Raw genomic sequence first — 18,949 nt, forward strand, 5'->3', positions numbered from 1 at the left:
CGCTTTTTAATCGTGCGTGTTCAACCCACTTTATTTCGTGCGGGTTTCGAGTCGTGTCGGAATTGACAGCCCTAGGTAAGAAGAGTATTTATTTATTTTTTCATTTTTTTTTCTCTTTATCTTTATTTATCTTTTCATATTAACTTAACAAAGTCTATTAATAATTGAAAAAAAATTAGAGGTCTAAATATTAAATTTAGAAGTCCAACTACCCTACAAAATATACATACAAACACACATACACAAAAATAGCAGCTTAATGCACATGACTTGTAGTATGAAAATTGAAAAGTATTAGTCAAATGTATAAGTGAACTTCCCAAGGAAAAAAAAAAAGCAAAAAGATGTGAACATTTGCAAGAGACTACTGTAACCAGAAAGGGAGGGTGGTGTGTGGAAGTCACTCACTACCTTACATTTCTCAATCTTTCCACTTCAACCTTTTTTCCACAACTCCATCATCATTGCTTTGCTTCTGCAATAGCAGCTACTCTCTTGCAAGTTCCCATGGAAACCAAAACAGATCAGCAGCTTCAAATTTTCTTCCTTCCTTTCATGGCTTATGGCCACACTCTACCCCTCACAGACATAGCCAAACTATTCGCTTCCCGTGGTTCCAAATCCACCATTATAACCACCCCTTTCAATGCACCACTCATCTCCAAATCAATCCAATCAAGCAAAAGTTTGGGATTAGAAATTGACCTTCTTGTCATCAAATTTCCATCTATCGAAGTTGGGTTGCCTGAAGGAATTGAAAGTGCAAATTTGGCTACAACCCGGGAGATGAAAGAAAATCTCTACAGAGCCTGCATTCTGCTTGCACCTCAGGTAGAGCAGATTCTAGAACAATATCATCCTCACTGCCTTGTTGCAGACTCTTTATATTATTGGGCTACAGATGTTGCTGCCATGTTTGGGATTCCGAGGCTCATCTTTCACGGACCTGGTTTTTTCGCCCTGTGTGCTTTGAAGAGTGTGATACTCTACCAACCTCACATGAAGGTTTCATCTGATTCAGAATCTTTCGTTATTCCTAGTCTTCCAGATGAGATCAAGACCACAAGAAACCAGGTACCAGCTTATCTCAATCTAGATGGCAAAACAGAACTCACCAAGTTGCTCAAAGCATGTGGAGAGGCTCAGGAGATCGAGGAGCTATGGGAGTATCGTTAATAGCTTCTATGAACTTGAACCGGATTATGCAAATCATTTTAGGAAAGTTTTTGGCAGGAAATCATGGCATATCGGCGCGGTTTCTCTATGCAACAAGGCAGAAACAGATAAATCAGAGAGGGGAAGGGGAGGATCTGTTGATGAAGTACACGAGTGCATGAATTGGCTTAATTCTAAGGAACCAAATTCAGTTGTTTATATCTGTTTTGGAAGCCTCACCAATTTCAGTGATTGTCAGCTCATAGAGATTGCCTTGGCTCTTGAGGCTTCTCAGCAGCAATTCATCTGGGTTGTGAAGAAGGAAAAGCATGATAAAGAAGAGTGGTTGCCTAAAGAGTTTGAGCAGAGAATGGAAGGTAAGGGACTCATAATGAGAGGCTGGGCTCCCCAACTACTAATTCTTGAACATGAAGCAACTGGGGCCTTTGTCACTCATTGTGGGTGAACTCAATCCTTGAAGGAGTGTCTGCTGGGGTTCCAATGATCACGTGGCCGGTGTCCGGAGAGCAGTTTTACAATGAGAAGCTGGCGACAGAGTTACTTAGGATTGGGGTTGCTGTTGGTGCTGAAAAGTGGGCTACATTTGAGGAGGAAAGTGCGAAGAGCGAAGCCAGTGTGAAGAGGGAGGCCATAGAGAAGGCTGTCGCTGAAATCATGGTGGGTGATGAAGCAGAGGCAATGAGAAGCAGAGCTAAAGCGCTCATGGGCTGTTGAAGAAGGTGGTTCATCATACCGCAATTTAACTGCTCTAATTGAAGAGTTAAAGTCCCGAATCCCTTAAGTCTTGATTCTGTTGAAGCAACCAAAGCATATGATATAGCATTACAGCATTTGTTGATCAATTACATGCAATGATAAGTATCAATTAAAGTAATGTGTTACGTAGAATCATAGATACAGCATTTGTTGGGGGTGCAGCAGACTTTAACTTCTGTTTATTACTATACTCACACAGAAAAGTAACATACAGGTAAATTTACATTTAGATCTCCCATTAGCAGTTGATCAGTTACAAATGACTGGGCATGAGTCTTGCATAGAAATGTCAGTAGTAAACATCAATTCTATGCGGGACACATTGAACATAAAAAAACGTGCTCCCAGCCTCTACTGTCATCTTTTTTTTTTTTCTCTGTGTCCTAAAAAAAAAATTGAAAAAAGGCGAGGAAGAAACACCAGGCTGCATAAGCATACCTAAAGCCTTTGGCGCACACACAAGTTGAAAACATCAGACTATTGCTAAAAACAACAGCAAGCTGATTTTGTCAGCCAACGCTTGCAGCCAGGAACTTCCTCTTGCTAACAGGCTCTTCAAGTAACACCACCACATCAGTCACCTTCTTAAACAGCTCCTCCAGTTGATCAACACCAAACTTTTGACAGTCCAAGGGTTTTTTGTACCTTTGCTGGTAGATCGCCTCAAAACAACCCAAAAAAATCCGACAAGAGTAGCTAACAAGAATCTCCTGCAACTCATATTTGAAGTGCTCTAGGTTATGGTCATCAGTTTCACAGTTACCTGCTGTTCTCATATTGGTCTGTCCTTGACTCCTGTCATCATGTTCTTCTACAACTACTCTTTCCTCCTCTGAGAACTCATCTGATGAGCCATTACCTGTAATAATAGCCATACTCTCTTCCTGAGTCCCCTTCCCTTTCCTACTATTATCCTTCCCAGTTGAAATCAAAGGTGGGGCACTAGGGCCTGTTTTCCAGTTTCGGAGGTAAACAAATTTCTTATGCCCTTTACCATCTACCGCCATTGTGTCACCCAACTTCTTAAACAGATTAACAAGCTTAAATGCACCATACTCTGATACATAGAGAGGTCTTCCAAAAGCTTTCTGATACTCGCAAGGAACTCGAGTAAGAGGCATGCAACCTCCAGAAAGTTCAAGTAACTTTTCAAGCTGTGCCCTCAGACCATTTAGGTCCCCTGGTTGAACCCACCAAGTAGATTCATTTTGATCAGTGGAAATAATAGGTCCAGCAGGAACTTCATTGAGACCCGATGGGAGACTGTGTGACCTCAAGGCAGCAGGACCGCCAGGCATCATTAAGGAACTACTGTTATATTCAGATAAAGATTGTGACACTATTGAAAAATCTCTTGAATTGTAATAGCTTTGTGAGATCCCCCTGTATAAAATAGCTTCTTCTTCATCCATATGATCATTAATATGGCAACCCATGAAATAGCCAGCAATATCAGCCTGTCCTCCACGAGGATGCATTTGAAACTTGGTTGTAGGCACAAAGCCTTCTCCACGAGCCACACTAGGCCAGTCCCACACAAACTTTCCTGCATTGCTGAGAGCAGATGAAACGCCCACTCCAGAAGGTATTACTAGAATCACTGTGTACCCACGTTGCCCAAGTATATGGAGCGCTGGAGCAAAATCAACATCCCCAGATATCAGCATGATGGAAGATGGTGGAGGATTGTCAAGGGCAAACAAGAACATATCAACCAAGATGGCCTTGTCAGCAGCATCCTTTCTTCCATTTGGAACATCAACGAGTTTAACACCAGTTCTCTGACATCCCTCGCGGAGCCGCCTAGGGAAGGCATTAAAGTCCCCATATGCAGCAAACGTAACAACAGCTCCTTTAATTACAGGATGTACCTGCAAAGCCATTCTTATGTTACCAGCTACATCTTCAGGACGAACATCACTTGGGACAGGGCAGTTTTCAATATCCCAAAGGATAGCCACAGGACCTTCACAGAAGCTTCGGACTGGCTGGTTCATTGGAGCTTGAAGTGCGTTCACGTTTGCATCTAGCATATAAGATCCTCTTTGCTCGGACGGTTCTGAAGGCACTATTGATGTCGATGTATTTTGGCAAGCCATCACAGCTCAAAACTCAAGCCTACCTGCTTACGCAGATAAAAGAAAATGATAAGAAAAACAAATTATAAACAACAAGCTCAAGCAAAAGTTGAATCCCGTGATATAGATAACAAACGTTTTAAGAAGCAGAGTTATCTGAAGGTAAACCAGCCACTCAACAAAGTTGTATCATGTCTCATAATCTTATAAAAAAAGAAAAAGGAAGTGCTTCTCTCACTCTAGAATCCCATCGCTCTTACTCACCAATCATGTTCACTCTCAATCAAACACCTCTTCCAAACTCTCCTCTCTTTTACTTGTCATCACTCTGTCAGCTCTCTTTCTCTTAATCCTGGATAATTCTCTCTCTATTATTGACCTCAGGGCTCTCTTTCTCTTAATCCTGGATACTTCTCTCTCTATTATTGACCTCAGGGCTCAAGCTTGTCCCTTGGTGTCAATTTTTTTGGTCCTCTTACCCTTCCTACTCCTTTCTTAGTTTTCTTTTAGTTTCTTCTTAGTAATGGTGAAATTCATTGTTGATCGAAAGAAACCTTACAAATAAGTGGACAAGACATCCACTTAGAAGAACCCCAAGCTACAGCAATCGAAGCACCAGGAAACAAGGAAGAAACACAAAGCTTAGGAGCAACAGAATAAACCAACTGCTGCAATCCAATCTAAGTGAATAGCAAATGAGCTATGCCCCAAACCCAAAGCAAACTCCATCCCAAAATCTACCAAAGTCATCCCACTCACACTCTTAAACATTATCTTGTTCTTCTTTCATCTAGATGACCCAAAACACAACCATTACAGCACTGAAGTCACACAATTGGGCTTCAAATGTCCCAGCTCATATCACATTCCCTAAACACCCTTTTCCGTATAGCTAAAGCAACCAGACAGATCCCCCAAACAGGTAGCTGGAACGTATGGATGCTTTACTCAAATTCATAAATGTTTCAAGGCACCAAGCTTGCAATAGATGATGTGAACTATTGATCACAGCTTGGTGCAGCAACCCAACAAGATATTAGCCATATATACTCTCATTAACTATGCAATTGGCCATTTTATTATAAAAGATAACTACTTTCGGATCGAATTGATCGCAATCAATAACTTCAATTAATCATATAGCATAGAAAAGCACTCTGACAATCAATAACATGACCCTAAAATATTTGCTAAACTTAGTGACAGATAATGAATCAAAAAGCTTCGACCAAATAAGAACCCTAAAACCAACCCCAATTTGATAGTCCGATCAAAACCATTATGAGAAATTCAACCAAAGAATAGAGCTTTAGAGCAATAAGAACAGATGGAGAAAAGGGTTACCTCATAGCAGAGCTCCTCTACAAAGTTCGATACTTTCCCGAAAAGCCAAGCAACTTGGATCCTACCGATCAAGCAAAGCCCTAACCGATTCGATAATTAACGAAGAGGAATCGAAATCTGGGATTGAACGAAAACCCAGAAAAGAATCGAAGCCTTTGTTATGGGGTTGAATGGGATTTGGGGATATATGGGGAGTTTTGTTATGGGGTCGAATGGGATTTGGGGATTTATGGGGAGTTTTTAGTTTTGGGAGAGGAAATTCCAGATGAGTTTGATTTGGAGTTAAAGACTTGACTGAAACTCGGCACCTAGACTTTTGATTTTGAGCAAAACTGTGGATTTGGGCTTTTGCAAGATGAAGCCCAGAGAGAGAGTTGTGAGTTTGTGGGGTGGTTTAATGCTCAAAGCCTCAAAGAATCATAGATAAAGAGATACAGAGGCAAAGGGGCTTTTACAGCTTTTTAGATTCTGTATTGTTTCTGAAAACTGCGGCCATTATATGGACGGCTTTATATTCCTTTGCCTTTAATGGCAAATTGGCTGTACATGCTTCTATTTATGTCTTCTTGAACATCAAATCCATCAATGAAATTGATTGCCATAAAAAAACAAAACATCAATAAAATTATGGTTTAAAAAAATGAAAGATACGTGGTAAAGCAAAGTGGCGTGTCAAAATCATTGTTTAAAAATTGCAGACTAAATTCTTCGTATCTAGCACAAAAATGAGAATGGAGAATCAATAAATTTATTGATAATGTGGCAACGTTATACAAATAAACTCGTCATATTGTGGCTCGATGAAAGTAAGCTCCACACAAATATTATACTTACTACACATTAAGCGCTAAGGCACAAAAAGATTGATAAACGAGTATAGAGTGAGCTAAAAATAATGTCACACCTCGTATCAAAATTTATCTGTGTGGTTACCAAGACTTCTCAATTCATATGGGCCACTCCCTTAGGAGCAGGAATGACCCATAAGATTAAAATAGTGAAAACTAAATTATAATTAAGTTAATTAACTAGCAGGTTCCTAAGCTCAAGTCCATTACCAAAACCAAACCCTATGGCACAAGAAGAAACCCTAGCCACCATGGGCTTCAACTTGAAGTCATCATCACTATTGGAGCCATCGCCAGCATCATTACCACCCCTCGGTTTTCATGAAGCAGTCTATATCATCATCTCTAATTATGAATTCATGAAACCACAACCCAAGTTTAAGATCAGAACCAAACACAAAATTGGATATAGCAAATTGAAAAATCCCTTGTGACATTGTGTGACAGGATTTGCCCCGGATTTCACACCTAAAACCCGAGGTGGTCTTGCAAGGTCCACTTTCAGAGAAGTTCTATAAAAAATACGGCAGAATTTTCCCTAAAAGTGGACTATCAAAACCTGTAAAAAACACAATATACACTTCCAAACAAAATCCACCCTTATACTTTTGGAGCCACCATGCTCCCCAAATAATATCAACTCCACAACCAAGTAAAAACATCTCAACTTTTAATTCCCAAGACAAAAGAGATTTAATAGGTAAGGTCAACAAATTTATTCAATACAAATCTCCACATTCTCTCGTAGTCAGGTCATAGACCTTGAATAAATACTTCGAGTTTAAATAAGACTAAATATTGTTTAGTCATTGAGGTTTTGATCAAAAAACACTTCAGTCCCTGGCTTCTGAATTTCACACGTTTAGTCCTCGTACTCCGAAATTTAGGACCAATAGGTCCTTTCCGTTAACCGTCCATTAAAAGCTGCCGTTAAGTGGCTGACATGGCGTTTCCTTCCATGCCAACTCAGCTGCTGGCATGCCATGTCACTAGTAAATTGTCCAAATTGACCCTTGCTTCATCATCCCCCATCTGCAGCTTAAATTCCCTTCAAATCATTCATATATTCCCCTAAAATTACCTCCTCCAAATTTTGCAGAAATCTGACAATTACACATGATTTTGCAGCCATCTGCGAATTGCACAAATTTTGCAGAAATCTGCCAATTCCAATATAAACTGATAGTATGCCACAATACCACAAGAAAAATCCTTACAAAAAAAAATCACCAAAGTATGGAAAATACCATTATCTGCCAATTCATTCATATTAATCCATAAAATCTGCAGCAAGCCAATGAAGAAGCTCTAGTATACAAAAAACAAAAACTAGAGCATTACATCCTCAAGAACTGTTCTATTATGCATATACTTTAGCTCTAATCATCTTATCAAAAGATTAGAACTAGCAACCAAGTGGCACAGCACAAGGTTGCACAAAAAAAGGATGTCTAATTTCATTTGCTTGGCAGCCCAACACTTCATCAATTTGCAGACCTATTTTTCGTTTCCTTTACCTGAATTTTCTCTTATCCTTTGAGATGATCTTGTTGGTGTTGCAACTTGCTTGGTTGATGCCCTAGGAGCTTGTGGAGGCCTTGAACTTGTGCTGGTTGAGGTAGCTTGAACAGGTCTTGAGGTAGTTGGGGCAGATGTGGCTTGTCTAGGCCTCCCTCTTGTTGGGGCAGATCTACTTGCTGCCTTCATTGCAACCCACTTTTTCTAGACACACAATAAAAAAAAATAGATTCAATTTAACTTGAGAATGAGACTTTTAAGTGCAGTAGATAGTAAAAATGGCATGCAACATATGCTTTGATACTGAGCTCTTTCCTTCACTTTCTGCCTCAACTCATTGGCAGTCATAGGACCCTTTTTACCTCTCTTGGACTGCAGCAAACATTAACCATATGAAATAGCTTTTTATCACACAATTAACTTTTAAACTTTGCAATTGAAACTACAAAGAAAGTGCAATGAAAAGTTGTATACCTGATTTTCAGAACCTTGATCAGCTTCATTATTTGCCTTCCTCTTCCTAGAAACAGCAGAAGTCTTCCTCTCCTTTGAAGGCAAATGCCTTTGACAAGTTTTGAGATTATGTCCTACTTGGTTGCAGTTGCTACACTTGAGTGACCTTTGCACCCTTCCAAGTTTCCCAACACCATCTTGAACCTTTTCAGAAGCATCCTTGATTCTCTTAGTCTTTGGCCTACCCGGTTGCCTTGAATATTGAGGAGGTAAGATGCTTGGTTCTTCACTTCTTGACCACATATCCATGCTATTAACAGGCATTATCAGGTTGGAGTAGATACTCATATATGTACTCTTGAGGTAGCAATCGGCCACATATGCATCTACATCCTCCCTCTTTCCAAAGATGGCAGAAATTGCATGCTTACATGGGATTCCAGTCAAATCCCACCTCCTGCAACTGCATGTCCTTGCAGCAAGGTCAACAACATTCTTGGAACCCTCAATGTTCTCCACTTCTGCTTGGTCCCCACCATTGAATGTTGAAATGCAGTCTTCAGCAGCCTTGATCTTATTCTTCTCTCTAACATTTCTGGCCTTTGGACAGATAGTTCCTTCATAAGCTGCCATCTTGTCTTTCCTCCTTTGAACCCTCCTCATTAACTTCATCATCCGTATCTCTTCAAACATTGTGATAGGTGGCTTACCCCTTGCGTGTACAATAAGGCCATTAAAGCTCTCACACATGTTGTTAATGAGGACGTCACAATTGTTGCCTGGTCTGAAGTAAGCTCTGGACCAATGTTTGGGTGGCCTCTCGGGTGCTACAAATAACAAACAAAATCCTTAACTAAAAATCACAAACAGTCCATTAAACATTATAAACAGAAACTTAAGTGGAGACTAAGTACCTGTCAACCAATTATAAGCATCAACATCAATGGACTTCATCTCCTCCATTTCTTTTAGAAAGTAAGGCAAAGTTGTCGACTTTGCTGCTTTCCACATCTGATCCTTCATAACCTTTCCAGGAAAGAGCTTGGTGAAGTTTGTCCATAAATGTCTTGCACAAAATCTGATTTGTGCAGATGGGACAACATCCTCAAATGCAGGTTTCAACCCCTTCTGTTTATCACTAATAAAAGTCCAGCCTGCACCTTCATTCTCAATACTCAGGTCATTCACCAACAATTCAAGAAACCAAGTCCAGCTATCCTTGCTTTCCAGCTCCACCATTGCATATGCCACAACCCAAGAAGTGTTGTTGGCATCAATTCGACAGCCGTTAGAAGCTGACCCCCAAAGCAACTCTTAAGATGTGCTCCATCAAGTCCAATAACTGCTCTACATCCAGCCTTGAACCCCTCCTTTAAAGCTCCCAGGCAAATGTACATTCTTTTGAATATGGGTAGCTTCTCCCGGTTGTTGAAGTCACATTTTATGTCTATTGTTGTTGCTGGATCAACCCTCTGCAGCTCCATCCCATAATCCCTCAGCCTAGCATACTGCTCTCTAATGGATCCCTCAACCTCCAACATGGCAGCTCTTTTAGCTCTATAAGCCTGGGACCTTGAAACTCTAGCTCTAATGGTAGCTGACATGGTCTTAGCTAGAGAATCTGAAAATACCAAATAGAACTAATAGTTAAAAAATATATCAGAACCATAAATAAGTGGTTAGAAACAAGTCAAAGTTAATAAACCTGGTGTTATCTCTTGGTTAAGAGCAATCTAGTCCTTGAACTTTGCAGTTAGGTATCTCATCCGAACCATGCTATTGTTGAACTTTCTTGTACAGTTGTGAGTTGGTACATACTCCTTCATCTGAATAGTGCTTTCATGTTGCATTTTTGAGGCAAACAAAACAAATGGGCAGTTATCCTCCTTGCACACCACCCTTAACCTGGTCTTATCATTCTTGATATAGACATATTCCCATCCTCCCTGAATTGCCATCTCTCATAAGGCATCCCTCAATACATTTACATCTGCAAACTTCATTCCCAAGCAAAACTTTGGTTTTTTCATATCAGTTAGAGGGTTGAATTCAATCCCCACACCCTCTAACTATCCATCAGAATTAATGGCATATTGCAGCTGTTCATCATCTGAACCATCCTCCCTAAACATATCCTTATCATCAGAAAAGTGCCCTAAATCCTCTTCCACTGTTGACTGTTGACCCTTTGATCCCACCCTTGAAGTATTGCCTTTTAAAGCTGCCTTCAACCCTGCTTCTTCCAACCAATCTTCATCCTCAGTTCCATAGTGGTCATAATGCTCATCATCAAATTGAGGATCATAATCCTCATCCTCACTTGAATCTGCCTCCTCACTGCCCCCTTGTGCAAATCCAACATCCTCAATCTCCACATCAGCCTCACCACCACCAAAGGTTTGAAGATATATAGTCCAACACATCTATATCATGTAGACCAAAATCCTCACCATCTATACCACTTGTCCCTTGCACCACACCTGACCCTTGCACACCACTTGTTGAACCAATACCACTACTCCCTTGTCCTATACTTGACTGGCCCCAACCACTTGATGCTTGCTGGTCACCTTTTGAAGGTTTTTTCCCACTGGAATGGTACTATATAAGCTTCTGTTTTCCGTTATCTTTTGGATCCAAACCTCTAGCTTGGCTTGCTTGAGTTGGTACACGGTTTTCAACCTCTCTAATCACAACTCCTTTGCTTGAATGTGGTCTGGGCTCATCCAGTAGCTCTTTTATAACAACACCACTCTTCTTTCTTGGCGAGTCAGGAAGCTCTTCTATAACAACACCACTCTTACCACCTTGACTGAAGAAGAAATCTTCGTACATGAATACATCGTCATCTGAATCCCCGAATACTTCATGAAGCTCCACATGGTCCAAGTACAGTATGATAAGCCTCCATGCCGGTACTGAACTGCACATGACAACCACATCCTCATCTGTATCCAGCTTCATAAGTGTATCATGCTCATCGCCTACCCTATACCAATAGTCGATTCTTTGCTGTCCATAAGCCGGGTTAAGTTGCCTCACCATGTTATCTACCTCCACCAATGACATCCGATCTTTATCTACATTATCGTAGTAGTCAAACTTCCCTCCAACATAACACTCCTTCTGTATGCAGCCTCCATGGTACACTTTTATGGTGAAATAATCGGGGTGAGCTGCATAAGGATTACAACAACATTAGTGCTAACTCCTAAAGCAAGAAAACAGAAATGAACTTGCAAATTAAACCCTAGCCACTGTACATGCAAGAACCAAAACATAAATGTGCAAAGTGAATGCCTCCATAAAGAGGTAAAAGACAAACAGACCCACTTTGAAACATTGTTTAGGACCAGAAATGCCATTCTTCACACATGGGAGACAAAGACAAAAAAAAATTCTTTACTGCCTCTAACGGACCACTTTCAGTATTATATTAAAAGCAAAAGCAAAAAACTCACCCACAACTCCGACAATATTAAAAGCTAAACCCAGCCTTCTCAACAAACACTCCACAAATTTGAAGCACTTAAATACACAACACACTGAACCTGAAGTAACCATGTTCACAAATACCACAAACCCAAAATAGTGTGGAAATCCCTAAACTCAAAAACCCAGAAATCCATAAAACCCAATTTCGATTTTCAAACCCTAGAACTCGAAACTTCCATTCCAACACAAAACTCTTTACAAAAATATCAGAAACTACCGAAAAACAACCCACATACCACCCCGAAAGAAACCCCCAATTTTTGTTCAAAACCCTAAAACTGGAAACCATCCAAATAGTTCGTCAATTAGTTCAATTCGTCATCATGTTGTTCAAAATGGAAAGAAAACTCACTATATTCAGGGATGTCCACTTGCTCGCCGTCTTCAACTCTTGGAACCCAAACATCACCATCGTCTCCAGCCATGTCGCCACCTCTATATCCAGCTTCTTCTACTGCTTCAAAACGCCTTGGATTGAGGTTCAGTCCCCCGATTCAAAAGATTTTTCCTTTTTCTTACTTTGGGGTTTTCAATTTTGTGGGTTAGGCGGGATTAGGAGGTGAGAGAGCTCGATCGATGACTTTGATAATTAGGGCTGTTTTGGGAGAATAGGTTAAGGATCGGGTCTTAATCGATCGCAAAAAAGGACAGGGGCATAATGGAGAATTTGCCATCCATCCGGCTTACTTAGCTCTTAGTTGGCGTCCACGTGTGTGCCAGGTCACCCACTTAACTGAGAGATTCGACAGAGTGGACCTATTGGTCCTAAATTTCGGAGTACGAGGACTAAACATGTGAAATTCAGAGGCCAGGGACTGAAGTGTTTTTTGATTAAAACCTCAAGGACTAAACAGTATTTAGTCATTTAAATAACATCTCAAGGTAATCAAAGCAGTCTAAGATAAGAAACTGATATAACAACTAGTAAGTTAAACAGATAACCTATAGACAAGATGACAGCAACAAATGCAAGTATTATGCCTCAACTCCTACTAATGCCAAAAAATTGATCTACAAACTGGGCATTTGAAAAAGAATGGCCCAGGAGAAAGTAAATAAAAAAATGTTAATTAGCATGCATTAGTTGACGAAAATAAATGATATTTTCCCACTTGTATGTTTATAAAATCAACGATACATGCAAGCGTGTAGGAAAACATTCGAAAGAATAAAACCAATTAGCCCCGCTAGTCAAAAATAGCAAAGTATAAATAGGAGAAGACAATAGCCATACAAGTGAGCCTCCCAGGCTCGGGTAATAGCCACTCAGGCCAAAAGTACTCCCATACTCCCGAACCTGTAAGCCACTAAGGCGGATAGGGTATTGGGCTTTTGTGATACCGCTACTAAGGCAGCACCCCATCACTATAAAGGTGAAAAGAGCTTTTGTGACTCCACCGCGAAGGTAGTAGTCACATCACCTAAAAGGACAGAACAAGTACAACATGCTAGCATGGTAATATAATCACCAACAAGTATGGCAAAAGAATATATACGAAGACAAAAATCAGAATAGCTTCCCTGTAATCTCGCAATAAACAATAATCGTAAATCAAAGCATGAATACGGTTCATCGATTTAAATGTTCTAGGGCAGAATCGAGAGAAATCCAATGGCCGAATTCTCGTAAATCGACAATTGAAATCCAAACTTCGGAAATTCCCGATCGATATCAAACTTTCTCTGATTTCCACTAAAATCATATCTACAAGTTCTACAAGCTAAATTCAACCCAACCAGACAAATTAGAAGGCCAGTAGCGGCCCCATGGGCCCTCACGCGCTACCAAGTCAACCCTCAATTCGGGTATCAAAACCTATGCTAAAATCTTTCTCTCAACATAACCATTTTCCTAACTACAACAAAGCCCATAAATGCTTAGAAAGGTGAGAATTTACCTCAAAAGAAATTGGTGCCCTAGAAATTCAACTCCTCGATTCTACCTCCATACTTCGATTCAGTTCAAACCATTTGGAAGGTTTGATAAGCACCCAAAGAACTCTAATACCCAACAAGAATCACCTCGATTGGTTACCGGAATCGTGAGTTCTAATCAGGTTTCCAAAATGGTTCCATCGCGATGCTTTTCGCCTTGCTGCATCTTCTACACCTAGAATTGCCCACTACACCACCACAGATCGACAAAGGGAGGAAGGTGCATTCGATTGGGACCGATTACATCCAAATCCATTGCCGGACGGCAGAGTTACAGCTGGGTATCCGTTTCAGTCGGGTCGACTTTGTGGGTTGGTTGGAGAGAAAACGTGAATAGGGTTTTGAGTAACTTTCTGAAAATAGCAACTTACCAAAGATAAATTCTTTACTTATAATCAGTTTCCCGAAATAGTAACTTTTGCTTTTTAGACCATAACTTCAACATATGAACTCCGATTTAAGCATGCCACATGTCCATAGACTCGATTTAGTGTCCTCTATAACTCTTAAAAAGAAAATTTTCCCAAATTGTAATCCTATAAAAAGTCAACTCTTTGGGCTCCCTAATAATTAAAACAGAAATCGAGGAAAGTAAAAGCTCAATGTAAGTGATCGTAAATAAATAAACGGGTGAGCTAGATTTGGGGTGTAACATTGCGACCGTGATGATCCATTGATGAGGCTTGCGCTTAAGGATGCACCACCAAAATCACCAATTCAAATTGGGAGGGTTCTTACGAACTGGACTAGTATGTCGATGTCGACGTTTATGAACACATCTATGCAATGAACACATCTAAGGTTTTGGGGTTCCACCTTAAATCACCTATGCAATGATATCAATTCGATTCTTTTCCTCAAAACTTATTTAAGAAAAGGACTAAATACTGTTTAGTCCTTAAGCTTTTGACCATAAAACACTTCAGTCCCTGGCCTTCTAATTTCACACGTTTAGTCATTGGACTTCAAAATTTCGGACCAATAGGTCCTTGCTGTCTAAAACCTCAGTTAAGTCGCGGAAAAATGTCTATTATGCCCTCAGTTCTTTTTTTTCTAATAAATTTATTCCTTTCTCTTTTATTTATTTATTCTTTTTTCTTTATTTTATTCTTTTTTTTTTCTTTTTCCTTCTTTTTAATTATCTCTTCTCCTCCACCCCCTAAGAGGAATGATGAAGAAACAAACAGAAAGAAAGAAAGAAAGGAAGAAAAAAAATTTCCTTTTCCAAAAAAATAAAATAATTAATTAATTAAAAAAAAGAACTGAGAGCATAATAGATATTTCACCACGACTTAACAGAGGTTTTAGACGGCAAGGACCTATTGGTCCGAAATTTTGAAGTACAAGGACTAAACGTGTGAAATTAGAAGGTCAGGGACTGAAGTGTTTTATGGTCAAAAGCTCAAGGACTAAACAGTATTTAGTCCTTAAGAAAACTGTCACTAAAGATGAATCCAATTTGAGGTAGTTCAAACACACAAAGCCCAATCAATTTCTCTAGGAATAGTTCAAGTATAACCTGTACCTATGGCAACAACCTCTCAAGACACAATTCCAACGAAATTGTTTATCAATCTACAACTCTACTTAGTCTCAAAAGCATGGATATTTTTACTACACAATAGGAAAAACATGGCTGATCCTATGAAATAGATTATCAAATACCCATCAATCAATCAAAAAGTAAACGCAGAAATTAAACTTGAACATCCAAAAACTGAATTTGCATTGAAGTTCTTGTCGAATCGAACTAATGAAAACTACATAGGAAATCCAAGGTTTCTCCCCTAGCCTTAGCTAGGAGATTAGTTCTCCATAAGAAAAATGAAAGCACCACTTCTTCTCAGAATCTGGTATAATTGGGAGATCTTCTTCTGTCTTGAAATGATGTCCATCTTGATTCTCTGATTTCACGGAGATTGGGCTCTTCATACTTATTCAGTTTCCTTCACTCCCCCTTAATTAAGGGTTATTGATTCTGAGTATTTGGAGAGCTTGGGCTGCGGCAAGGCAAAGGAAAGGTGTCTTCCAATGAATAGAAGAAAGGAAGGAGAGCAAGTCACGTGGAGACACTTATCTCCTCCTTCAAAATAATTATACAAGGCAATTAACCAATAAATTCAACTTGTCCACCTCCAAGTCCAAGCACAGCAACTCCTTTGGGCCATTAATTGTCCAATTCCACCATTCAAGTATCAAACCTATTAAATCAGAAATATGATATAATTAAATTAATTTAGGCCAACAAAACACTCAATAGCTAAGAAATTAAGTACATGTGAATGCATTTTCGACCACTTATCATATGTCGATGTCGACATTTATGAAGTTATGAGGCTGTCCTCTATAATGTGATTTACAAGCAAGGGATGAACTTACTTACTTTAACTACATGCCTCACAAATGGAAATTTCTTCTCACACTCCCGAAGAGAAAGAGCCATCACATCTGGAAATCAACCGCTCGTCCCTCCGTATCAAATAATTTTTTTTTTTAAAAGTAAGTTTTTTTTTTTTTGGCGATGGAAGAAAACTTTTTTATTGAACAAACTGGAGATTACAAACAGAGGCCCAAAATAACTGAAAACAAACACAAACAAGCCCAACTAGCTCTACATGCATCAACCCAGGTGCAGATTTAGCAGGAGAGGGATGACGTAGTGACGTCACTGCTACCAGCCAAACCCGATGGTGACATAGAAACGTCACCAGATCGGCCGGCGACAACTTTGAAAGCAACCCAATCAATCCCATATGAGAAAACTAACACGGTACCCATCCAATGATCTCCACAACCCAAATCTCTAAGCCATACAAAACATCCTCAAGTACTAGTATCAGAAAGCCACACAACATGAAAGCCCACAAAGTAACCAAAGAGAAAAGAAAAAAGAAAGTAAGGTCGAGATCAACATCAGCGGATTCACCAACGAGCCGATGTGAGACAAGCAATGCGACGCCAAAATCGGAGCTCCGAAAGACCCGCGAACATTCGTTTAAGTTGATTCTGATGGGTGAGGAGGTTGTGCAGCTGAACCATAAAGATTCAGAAACTTGAGAAAGAGGAAGAGGAGAGAAAATTGATGGAGAGTACATGAAGAGGAAGAGAATTGGTGGGAAAGATGAAGAAAAGGGAAGAACAGTGGGTTGGAGGGGATGGTTAATATGAAATTAAAAGATTAGGAAGATTTGGGGAAAGCGACTTTGGAAGGAAATGAAATCAACACTTTGGAAGGTGAAGGTGAGTCGGTGAAGGAAAGAGGAGAGAGAAGTGCGAGCTTCCCTTCCTAGGAGGGTTTTAGCAGGAGGGATTAAAAAGTAAGAACTTGAAAACGGTAAGCAACACTCATGTCACTATAAGGCCCTAATGATGTAAGGCACAAAATAGATGCAGCTGCACCACCAAAGCCGAGATAAATTGTCGTATGAAGTTGAAAATTTTAATCTGGTCATGTGGGTGTGGGAGTCGGGAAGGTGCATCAATAGACTTTTTTTTATTTTTATTTTTTTTATTTTATTTTTTTTATATTCTGAATGACAATGTAACTTCCCACCCCACCCTGATTCTGATGTCCATGAAATTTAAACTCGTGACATCCACACTATTAGTTAGACTAGCTTAACCAAACCGACAGCTATAGACTTGGTCCAAGTACATGGATCAAAATAAGCACATTTAGAACTAGTTCTAAAACCTAGACATCTAACAACATTCCTAAAGCATGCATCACCAAGTAATATGTAACCCTAATTGGGCGAACAATGTTCTTGGATTGACATAGTAAACTTTTTTCTGATGCTAGCGTGGTGCAGACTGCAGATATAACTGACAAGATGGGATAAAATCTGCAATTGGATATTTGGATTTGCTCCAAATTCCAGGAGCCCAGTGCAGTAACAAAAATCAATCCTGCCAAATTGGATGAGAAAGAAAACAATTTTGTGATCAACAATTAACCTTGTTTCATTCGAATGAATCATTAACTCTGCATTACAATCACAAATCAGTGTTCAAGCCAATAAAATAAACTGGGGATGAACAATCAACAACAGTGCAATACATTTCAGCCAATGCCTCAACCAGAAACAGGTAATGCTGTAACTAAGACCTATGCTGGTAATGAAGTAGGCATATGTCTAAGATATATATATGTACAGCCTGTATAAACCCTTTGAAGATTCAGGCGATGGAAAATCTTACAAGTATCATGTCGGGGTAAAATCAACTAATACTGTTCTCAACTCCTTTTGGCGCAAATAGGAAGAGATGGTTACGGATTCAGGACCCTCTCAATGGCAGCAACATAGAACTCCTTTGGCATGGTACCAACCACAGTGTCACATTTCTTCCCATTCTTAAACAGCAAAACCACAGGTACAGCCTTAATATCATAGTCCTCAGCAATCTGCAAATCAACATCCGCGTTGAGGACAAAGCACTTGAGCTTGCCAGCATACTCAACCGCGATTTCATCAATCACGCGGTGGACCATCCTACACGGCCCACACCAGCTTGCATAAAACTCGACTAGGACAGGAGTTTCACTGTTAATAACCGATTTCTCCCACGAGTCTGTGGTAACCGGCGGAGCTGCACAGACACAAACTCAGTATGGTTAAGAGGGCCAACTTGCCGGTCAATGTTTCCATTGCTGCATATATCTAAAGTCTTACTCTTACATACCATAAAGATGACATGGATTGGAAAGCAAAACATCACCGCCCCCATTGATCATTTCAAAGAGACCAAAAGCTCGAACATATAATAATCGCCTCTAGTTGCATAAAAGCTTAAAGAACAAATCATCATTTCTAGTTGTATACAATTACACCAATCTCTCTGAAGCTATTATTTAATTCAGCGAAGATCATAGCTGACCCTGAAATTCATGAGATCATTGGTTTCGGGATTTGTTTAATTGGTTATAATAGTTGCAGTCCAGCCAAATATGCAAGCAACTAATCTCTCTAACATAAACAACAAAAACCTCTCGGATCTATGAACAAGAAGCGAAAAAGCGAAACTGAAAGAGATCAGATCTATGAACGTGGAAGAATAGCGGGATGAGAAGTACCTCTGGATTCGCGGACGGAGAAGGTCTTGAAGGTGCGAGGTGGAAGCTTAACGGACCATTTGGTGTGGCGCAATCGGAGCGGGAAAGAGAGGACGGGAGTGGGCGTAGTAGGGTTTAGGCGAGAGTGAAGGAAGGTTGGGTTTTGGAGGGCGGCGCGTGAGGAGCGTAAAGGAAATGTGGAGGAGGCAGCCATGGATGACAGGAGACAGAGAGGGAAATGGGAACGGTGAAGTTGGGTTTTAAGGTGATGATTGATTTGGTGGTGATAGTGA

At 40.0% G+C, this 18,949-nt stretch overlaps 3 protein-coding genes and 1 pseudogene across 3 annotated transcripts; 1 reads left to right on the forward strand and 3 right to left on the reverse strand.

Moving 5' to 3' along the window:
• The first annotated feature begins 386 nt into the window (after positions 1-386).
• Positions 387-1,962, forward strand: LOC133736678 (UDP-glucose flavonoid 3-O-glucosyltransferase 7-like; annotated as a pseudogene).
• Positions 1,963-2,136: 174 nt separating this feature from the next.
• LOC133736677 (uncharacterized) lies at positions 2,137-5,866 on the reverse strand. The gene is made up of 2 exons (XM_062164267.1): positions 5,355-5,866; positions 2,137-4,054 (listed from the first exon to the last, which is right to left on the reverse strand). Exon 2 carries the CDS (start codon positions 4,029-4,031, stop codon positions 2,442-2,444), a length of 1,590 nt encoding a protein of 529 aa, XP_062020251.1. The 5' UTR covers positions 4,032-4,054; positions 5,355-5,866; the 3' UTR covers positions 2,137-2,441.
• Positions 5,867-7,951: 2,085 nt separating this feature from the next.
• Positions 7,952-10,217, reverse strand: LOC133737166 (uncharacterized). Its single transcript, XM_062164776.1, has 3 exons — positions 9,088-10,217; positions 8,195-9,000; positions 7,952-8,092 (listed from the first exon to the last, which is right to left on the reverse strand). Exons 1-3 carry the CDS (start codon positions 9,410-9,412, stop codon positions 7,952-7,954), a joined length of 1,272 nt encoding a protein of 423 aa, XP_062020760.1. The 5' UTR covers positions 9,413-10,217.
• Positions 10,218-17,540: 7,323 nt separating this feature from the next.
• Positions 17,541-18,906, reverse strand: LOC133738199 (thioredoxin M3, chloroplastic). The gene is made up of 2 exons (XM_062165661.1): positions 18,678-18,906; positions 17,541-18,193 (listed from the first exon to the last, which is right to left on the reverse strand). The coding sequence occupies exons 1-2, from the start codon at positions 18,868-18,870 to the stop codon at positions 17,874-17,876; spliced, it is 513 nt and encodes a 170-aa protein (XP_062021645.1). The 5' UTR covers positions 18,871-18,906; the 3' UTR covers positions 17,541-17,873.
• Between the last annotated feature and the right edge of the window lie 43 nt (positions 18,907-18,949).

The sequence above is a fragment of the Rosa rugosa genome, chromosome 3, assembly GCF_958449725.1.
Source record: "Rosa rugosa chromosome 3, drRosRugo1.1, whole genome shotgun sequence".
In the NCBI taxonomy this organism is placed as follows: Eukaryota; Viridiplantae; Streptophyta; class Magnoliopsida; order Rosales; family Rosaceae; genus Rosa; species Rosa rugosa.

What these genes read in the sequence shown, in the direction of transcription:
- LOC133738199 (XM_062165661.1), bottom strand. Translation starts at nt 18,870, where the DNA reads ATGGCTGCCTCCTCCACATTTCCTTTACGCTCCTCACGCGCCGCCCTC. An exon ending in CTCCGTCCGCGAATCCAGAG is followed by an intron (nt 18,194 to 18,677) that starts GTACTTCTCATC and finishes GTGTCTGTGCAG; the next exon opens with CTCCGCCGGTTACCACAGAC.
- LOC133736677 (XM_062164267.1), bottom strand. Translation starts at nt 4,031, where the DNA reads ATGGCTTGCCAAAATACATCGACATCAATAGTGCCTTCAGAACCGTCC.
- LOC133737166 (XM_062164776.1), bottom strand. Translation starts at nt 9,412, where the DNA reads ATGGTGGAGCTGGAAAGCAAGGATAGCTGGACTTGGTTTCTTGAATTG. An exon ending in TGCTTATAATTGGTTGACAG is followed by an intron (nt 9,001 to 9,087) that starts GTACTTAGTCTC and finishes TGTTATTTGTAG; the next exon opens with CACCCGAGAGGCCACCCAAA. An exon ending in ATCAAGGTTCTGAAAATCAG is followed by an intron (nt 8,093 to 8,194) that starts GTATACAACTTT and finishes TGTTTGCTGCAG; the next exon opens with TCCAAGAGAGGTAAAAAGGG.